Raw genomic sequence first — 8,764 nt, forward strand, 5'->3', positions numbered from 1 at the left:
TCTCGTCAGAGAAACAGAGCCGTGATTCGGGCCAGACAATGGTGGTGTGCATGATGAAGAGCTGCCTCATTGTTTTCAGCCTGGAATGCAAACAGGAGCCCGAGCGAAGGTTCCTCTCATCTATCTGCTGACAGGCTGGCAGGTAAACATAAACACCATACCATGATTAAATGCTGCTGCCAGCAAAATGTCACCAGAGAGGCCAAAGAGTCATTTGTGGACAATTAGCCACACAATAGGTGACGCACGGCGCCACAAGCGGTTGTTTCCAGGTCTGAGAGGTAACATCTAAATAGAACAGTAAAGTTTATAAGAACAGGAGGAGGCAGGTACAGCGGCTGTGTCTTTGTTTAAACGTGCTTTAATTCTTACATCCCAGAATACCACATGCCACGTTTGTATGCTGCTACTGCAGGATTTCAGTGTGTGACCCAACGTCACACGTGCACACCTTACGTTCACGCGTGCATTTACAGACCTCAGCTGCTAAACTTGGTTTATAGATCATAACATAAGCCTGGAGCAATAGTTCACAGTGTATGAATGCTAGTTAGCTCTTTACTGTTGTTCTGAGAAGCTCGTAGCTCTGGATCAGCCCAGCATTCTAGAAAGATCCTGTTTGTCCCTGAAAGAGAAGAGAGAAGAGGAAACGTGAAACAGATTTCCTTTAGCCACACAGGAAGACACCAGAGAGTAACTAACATGGATCACTCATAACCAGTCTCACTAACCCACACCCACCCACACAGCTAAATCCTGTAAGTTTTACTCTTACTTCCACTAACATTCATCATTTTGCAACCATTAGAATAAACAGCTCACATTAACACATTTCTTTAGTCTTTATAAAATACCGTAACGTATTTACAGACATGTACGGAGTTACATGTAAAACAGCGTATAAAACAGGGTAGGGCTCTTGGTACCTTTCAGTTGGTGACAGAAACAACTTGAATCTGACAAAAGTAATAATAAATATGCGACAGATAGAACAGAACGTGCTTTTCAGAGCTAAACAGCCAGTTTGCTACAGAAACCTGGCTGAAGATCTGCAGAAGGACACAAAGACTGGCGTAACTTCACCAGATGGACATTCGGATTTGTTGGTGGAAGATCATCTAAAGTGTAAGTTTAGCAACAAAGCTAGCACCCGAGGCTAACAGGAAACGCGTGGCGGTGAGTGACACAGAGCAGCCTCGCCCACCTTGACTGAGAGCACAGGTACGGCTGCTGAAGGTGTTAAAGTCACCCGCCTGGGAGGAGATGTCTCTGACATAAGAAGCTGAAGATTTTAATGCCATTAAGTTGGAAACGGAACAACTTAAACCTCACATGGTCAACCATGCAAACGCCATACAAGATGACACTGATCTGATGAGGACAGGCATGCAAGAGATAAAAGTGGGATGAGGTCACTGCTCTGCAAGTCAGTCTCCAAACTCCAGAATCAGGTGGAAGCACTAAAACATCAGGATCGAAGGTGTGGCAGAGCTGCCCAGCTCCAGGTCTCCAGCACGGTTGCCTCAGCTCTCAAAGAATTTCTTCGACATGAAAGTGGACGGCTCACACCGTGCACCTTCTTACAGAACCCTGGGTGATCATTGCAAAGCTGCACTATGATGGAGACGTTGCCCAGATCCTACAGAAACCCTGAGACCAAGCATTGCTGTCCTACAAGGGCGAGCACAGCCACAGCAGCGTCCACAGAGGTACGAATCCAGTCCGCTACGGGCGGCTTTACCCAGCCAAACCTGCCTGCCTCAGAAATGGAGGGTTGCAGCTCTGACTGAGACAGGAAGAGCCTGAACAAGCTAGCTCAGCTCTGGGTTGCCAACTAGAATCAGCTGAGGAGACGCGTGAAAGGAGGGTGCTGGGGAAGATGACCCCTCCCACCCCCGCCCTCCCACGGTGGAGACCATGGACAGCTCCTTCAGAGGCAGACTGAGACATCCCAGATGTAAACCAGAACGCTGCCATAGGTCAGTCATCCCCTCTGACGTGAGAGTGTAGACCTCCTCAGTTCAGCTGGTACTGGCAGTATCCTGGTACACAGTACCACCAATAAAGTACTCAGTATGTGTTCAGTACTCGTTCAATACCAGATGTACGTAGTAGGTCCTTGTCTCTTCTGGAATGCCTAGTTCCCTTTTACTTGTTGTTTTTAGTGGTTGAAGGCTACAGTTCTAGCTCTGAATGTATGTGCCGCTGTAACAGCTGAAAGGTCCCACTGCAGGGTTAATAAAGTCTGTTCTATTCTATTCTATTCTACTCCACTCTACTCTACTCTATTCTACTCTATTCTATTAAGAGCCAAAATAGGGTCAAAGCACCCCAGTTCATGCTGGAGAACTTGTGGGACAGCTGTTGTTAATCCCACCCAGATATTCTGGAGGACATCTTTGAAGCCCTCAAAGTACTTTTTGAATGAGATGTCCCACAAAGTCCCTAGTGGCACTGCTAGGAGCAATCCCAGCAGGTATGGAGGGCAGGAAGGAAAATATCTTGTGAACATATTACTTACAGTTGCATTAAAATGCATCACCATAAGACCCTAACCCTAACCTGACCCTCCTTCAGAATGGACGGGTTCAGAAAGTACAGGACGTACACTAAACGGAGGACGTTGTCATGGTCCGAGGCGAGTGGCCTCCCTAATCCTCTGAGGTTCTTGCTTGTAGGAGGGCGGCGGCGCGGAGCTGACAGCTGTGGAGAATCATCTCCTCAACCATCACGGGTATTTCAGGAGGAGTGAGACGCCAACACTACGATTAAGGTTGGTACTCCCTGCCTTGAGTGTCTCTAGCTGCTTCCCGAGTTATCCCGTCTGGAAGACTAAGGGCTGGTCAGACGCTCACACTCTACCGTCAGCACACCTGCTTCAGCCTCCTCTAACCAGCAGTGACGTTGCAGATCCGCTCTCAGGACCAAGCCTCACTGTACACCTGCTTTGGCTTCCCACCGTTTGAATACTTGGCTTAATGGTTAATAAGGCTGAGAACGTAACCTGTGGTTGTGACTTTGTAGAAGAACAGTTACAAAGAGTAACCGATGAAAGTCAGACGCTAGACGTTTAAACTCACGGAACAGGCATGGACAGACATGATGGTCCAGCGCTAGGAAAGACTGAAAAGGATGTGACCAGAAGGACACGGTAACTCAACTAATTAGCACCAGAGTGTCTACAAGCTGTCAGCCAGTGGGCCTCTTTACAGGGCTGCAGGTAGTCAGTGCGTTGTTTGGTGACATGGCGAGCACCATGCTCAACGTGGACCAGACGAAGCGAGAGACAGAGTTGTGTCAGGAGATTAGAAAGACAATCAAAGCTGCGAGCAGCATTATTTGGCCCTCGCAGCAAAGCTGTGGTTCGAGCCCCACCCACTCTGCCACCGGGGACGCACAAGCGCCGCCACTCCCCAGACACCTCAACGCCGTCGACTGCAAACACCACGGGCCGTCACTTCATCCACATCTCACTCAGCCTCTCCTCTGTCTGCCAACAAACTGCACATCACCACCAGGCGGCACAAAACCCCACCACCTATGAAACAGTCAGTGATGCTCTGCTCGGTTCCCAGGATAAATGTTTTACATGAAGTCAAAATCCCATTTTCTAAACAGATTCTGTACCCACTGCGTGCTCTGGGCGGGTGGTGGTGGTGGGCAACGTTCCCGTATACCACACCGGTGGGCTGAACGGTCATCCTCGTGGAAGCCCAGCAAATGTAGTGAAAATCTTTCAAATGCATCATGGACACTCGGCTGTTTCTAGAACCAGAGGCCTGCACTGTTGGCCTTCGCTGTCATTCCAACAGCAGATTACCGTAATGCCTACAGTAGAATACCTCCAAAACATGTTTGCAGTGCAGTCATTTTCATGTAGGTTTGAGTCCATTTAACAGCATCACACAGTTTTAACAGTAAGTCACAGTTTTCATGGAAACAGATGTGGGATACAGCAGACACAACAGCTGGGAATGATTCAGCACCGTTTGGAAATCTTTGGTTTTTCCACTGAAGATCCCAAAGAAATGACTCAAGTCCCTCAGGCTGCTTTACCAAAGCCCTTCTTTGTGAGATCAGCAGGACAAAGTACGTTACGTATTGTGATGTTTAGAGAGAGTATATTTTTACTGAGCTATCATAATAATACATGAAGGAATTCCTTAAAACTGGAAGGAAATGTTTTAATTACAGTCTCAGAACAAAGACTGAAGACTTTAACCGAGCCGGAAGTAAAACCGACAGCAGCAGCTCAGGAGGCAGAGCGGGCTGTCCACTAATCAGAAGGTTGCAGGTTCAGTCCTGGGTCTGACCAGAAAATACTGCTGATGTGCTCTTGGGCAAGACACTCAACCCACCTTGCCTGCTGGTGGTGGTCGGAGGAACTGGTGGCACCAGGGCTTGGAGGCAACTCTGCAACGCAGACGCATCCGTCAGACTGACTAAATGAATGGTTGATATCTGCCTAGATTTATAGATTTGTACTGATAAATGTCCGATTCGTGCCAGTGACCCTTTATAAAGTTAAAGTCCCGTTAGGTGGAATTACAGCTCTACATGTGACCCCTCCCTGTGGGGAGCGGTGAGCTGCAGCTGTGGCTGTGCTCAGGAACTATTTGGTGGTTTAGCCTTCCAGTCCAACCCCTCACAGCTGAGTCAGTCATGGAGGCACCGGGTCCCACTTATACAGTCTTTAGTATCACCTAAACACGTATGACCCTGATCTCCCAGTCCCAGGGTGGACACTCGACCACTAGCTCACTGAGAAGGTGGCCTAATGGTAGAGCCCAGTAATATTATTATTAGATATTTTCTTGTTTTTATTAACTGTGCAATAGAAAAATAATCATTAGATTAATTGTCTTAATAGTCATTAGAATAGTCGACTATTCGATAAAATAATCATCAGAATAATAGTTTTAAAAATAATCGTTTACCCCCGCCCTAATTATAGACAAGTATGTTAAAGATAACGGCCATCAGCATTTAAGATCCATGGGTCTGTAGCCAACCTCCCTAGACACGGCCGCAGAAGCAAAATGACAAATCAGAGGCTGATCATTCAGAATGGCAAGAAGAAAAACCTCTAAAGAGATCCGAGGTGAACTTCAGGGTTAACGAACATCAGTGTCTGAGAGCACCATCCGTCACTGGAGCCAAAGTGGACTAGATGGGAGACGCCCAAGGAGGATGCCATTGCTGGGAACAAATCCTAAAAAGCCAGCCTGGAACATGCCAACTACATGCTTACAAACCACAGAGCTCCTGGGAGAATGTCCTCTGGACAGAACAAAGGACCTTTTAGCCAAAGCACATCAGCTCTGTGTTCACACGTGGAGAATGAAGCACATAGAGAAAAGAACACCGTCCCTACTGTGAAACACGGAGGAGGCTGTGTCATTTTCTGGGGCTGCTTAGCTGAATCTGGCACGGAGTGTCTTACATCTGTGCAGGGTGTGATGAAGTTTCAGGTCTATCAGGGGATTGTAGAGAGGAATGTGCTGGCTAGCGTCAGAAAACGTGTCGTGAGTGTTGCAACAGGACGGTGACTCGAACACAGCTAAACACAACCCAGCGTGGCTCAGAAGAAGACATGTGACCAGTCTAAAGAGGCCTGACCTCAGTCCTGCTGAGCACCTCTGGAAGGAGCTGAAGCACGTCATCTGGAAAAGGTGCCTTTCAAACCTAAGAGGACTGGAGCAGTTAGCGCATGAGGAGTGGGCCAAAATACCTGCTGACAGGTGCAGAAATCTCTTCACCGTGACACGAATCGTCTGATTGCAGTGATACCTCAAAAGGTTGTGCAGTTCTATTCAATTCAGTTTGTTTTTATGGTAACAATTCACAACAAGAGTAATCTGAAGGGACTTCACAAAATAATGTATTCATTAAGCCAATCAGTAACAAGTTTCCTGCATAAGGAACCCAGCAGGTCGCATCGAGTCACTGACTAGTGTCAGAGTCTTTACAGCAATCCTCATACTAAGCAAGCATGCAGCGACAGTGGAGAGGAAAACTCCCCATATTTACCAAAAACTGTGTCTATGGTTACATTGTGGTTTGTTAGTAAATATTCTATTTGGTGAGAGATAAACTTTATAGTATTTATCCTAGTGGATCTATAATTAAACGGGTAAACTAGTAGTAGCACATCCAACGTCAAAGAGAGCAAAAAGTTATTATCAGGAGAGGGAGAATGTTTAAGTGGTTAGCAGCAGTGTGCTAGTCGATGGCCCCCTCCATGAGGCCACCACAGCTCAGCAGAACATCGTTTTAGCTTCTTCTGGGGAGAAAAACACTTGCAGAGGAAATAAACTAGTAGTAGCACACTCCAGGAAAGGAAGAAGGTCTAGTGGTTGGTAGCAGCGTGCCAGCCGAGGCCTCATATATGAAGTTGGGGGTGCCGTCTTCTTGACCATGTGAAGTTTCTTTGTATTTATTACGACTCGTGTCAGATTCAAGTCATTTCTGTGACCATTATGGGTTTTTCTTTTAGTGACTGAAGGGTACCAACTATTGTTTTTCCTTCCTTATGCTTGCTTTTGTTATCCAGTCATTCTACTTCAGTCTCTCAGTTTCGTTCGTAATAAATACCAAAAGTAATACCATAGATATTGATTTTAATTATTAGAATAATTTAACTTAAAGAAAACTCATTTACATTCTAGAATTATTGGTCTTACCCCCCCCCCCCCCCCCCCCCCCCACACACACACACACACACACACACACACACACACACACCACCACCCGTTTGCCTCACTCACTGTGGACCAGGTGGGTTGATGAGACGCTGCAGTTCCTGGATGTGCTGGCTGACACTACCTGTTGGGTGAATGGGGGGGGGGGGGGGGGGGGGGGGGGGACAGAAGCATATTAGTTCCCTAATAACGGATTGTTCTTTTATCTAAACATTATGACCACTCTTTATAAGTGTCATGAAGGAGGGTTAGGGTTCTGTTGGGTAGAATTCTGCATTTAGTCGGTCCTACCTGGACCACCTGTGAGTCCGTTTGTCCTTCCTCCACCAATCGAAGATCCAGTTCCACCTGAACCGGTCCCAGTTGATGTCCTCCCGGGTATACTTCCTGTCTTACTTTGCCCCGAGTTACTGCTCCCCAACCCAAACCAAGGAAACCCAGAGCTTGCTGACCCACTTTTACCAGCTGACCCACTTGACCCGGCTGACCCAAAGCTGAAGGCTGAGGAACTTCTCACACCTGACGTTGGCTTATTTGAACTGGTTTCGCTTGAGCCCACGCTAGGGCTGGACCCAGCTGATCCGATGTTTGTTGAGCTCCACTCTCTTTCTGCTGGTTTGTTAAGTCCACTTGACCCTGATGACCCAACGCTTGAGGAAGCTCCCCCAGCTGATCCCGGTTTACTGTACCCAGACCCAGTGTTGCTCAGACTTGAGCTTGACCCAGAAGACGTGAAGGATGAACTGGGCAGGCCTCCCCCAGCTGATGCAGGCTTATCGAACCCAAACCCCGTGTTGCTCGGACTGGAACTTGACCCAGACGACTGCGGGGGGGAACCTGAAGAACCTGCTCCGTGTGATGTAAGCTTATTGAAAGCTGATCCAACGCTAAGGCTTGAACCTGGCCCACCTAGCCCTGCACTACCAACACCCACACCGGTAGAAGAGCTGGAACCCCCAGCACCCAGTGGGTTCCACACATTCTGATTAGGCGAGACTGGCCGAGCACCCAGGACACCTAGTCCTGTCTGAAATTAGGAGACAAGAGAAAACAGAATCTTAGTCTTTGAGTGACTGCTGAACGTTACGTAGACTACCTCCACCGAGAAATGGCCTCAAGCATGATCATGAAGGTTCTGCCTTCTGGTGAAGACCAAAACAAAAGCAGTGCTGAGCCTCAGATCTGAACTCAGCAGCAGACAGACGTGCTTGAAGGTGTCACCTTTCTGCTCCTTTGTTCTCCAGTGGCAGCCACTTCCTGTATGATGTCACCACCTCCACCCCAGCTTTGGACTGAGAGGCTGAACCCAGATTTCACACTGAGTGGTCTCGTGTGATCAGAGGGACCAGGGGCTGTTCCAGAAAGCACACTAATCCCAAATCCAGGCTTTCTTTTTGAAAATCCCAGTGTAAGCACCCCTAAATTGGTTCTACGAATGTGGCTAGCCTGAAGCCCCTCCCAGTCACCATGGTAACACGTGCTGGAGAGCAAACCTGCCCCACAGCAGGCTAGCAGCTAGGCTCACTGACACTTTGTGAATATGATTGGACGAGGCGAATGACATCACCTTGTTCTTGTGGGTGGCTGGCAGGTGGTGAATGAGCGCCCCCGCTGGCCCACAGCGGTAGCAGCAGCTTTGTTCTTAACGGCTAAATCATGAATAAATGTGGAGCTTAAACATGAGCTCTGACTGGATTTACATCTTTGTTGTGTTTAATCTTCGTCTGCAGCCGGGAGCGTCCGACTCCACTGATGCCAGCATTATTAATAATATCAGCTTTAGTCCGGGCCGGGCCCGTATCATGAACACGCTGCCCTCTTTATGTTAAAAAGCCCTGAACTAGCTTGCAGCTGCTACTGTAGTACATGTAAAAGGAGATACTTTATTGGTGTGAGCATACATTTACACGTGACACACGCTAATACCTGATTTAAATGACGTGATGCTTTTCCACGGTGAGTAACATGGGAGCTAAACGGTTTACAGCGTTAACTTTGGGGTCATGTGACCACCACGGATAATCTCACAGCTGCTCCGCAGAAACAACGTCCTCCAGTCTAAA

At 47.8% G+C, this 8,764-nt stretch overlaps 1 protein-coding gene across 1 annotated transcript in view; it reads right to left on the reverse strand.

Moving 5' to 3' along the window:
• Nucleotides 1-341: 341 nt before the first annotated feature.
• LOC107374206 (plasmalemma vesicle-associated protein) overlaps nt 342-8,764 on the reverse strand; it is a 10,447-nt gene continuing 2,024 nt past the window's right edge. Inside the window, exons 4-6 of the mRNA XM_054737241.2 lie at nt 6,993-7,728; nt 6,768-6,825; nt 342-625 (exon numbers count right to left, since the gene is read on the reverse strand). Of these exons, the coding sequence (XP_054593216.1) occupies nt 592-625; nt 6,768-6,825; nt 6,993-7,728 (828 nt within the window). The 3' untranslated portion in view covers nt 342-591. The remainder of the gene's footprint in view (nt 626-6,767; nt 6,826-6,992; nt 7,729-8,764) is intronic.

Source organism: Nothobranchius furzeri, chromosome 11 (assembly GCF_043380555.1).
Source record: "Nothobranchius furzeri strain GRZ-AD chromosome 11, NfurGRZ-RIMD1, whole genome shotgun sequence".
Taxonomy (NCBI): domain Eukaryota; kingdom Metazoa; phylum Chordata; class Actinopteri; order Cyprinodontiformes; family Nothobranchiidae; genus Nothobranchius; species Nothobranchius furzeri.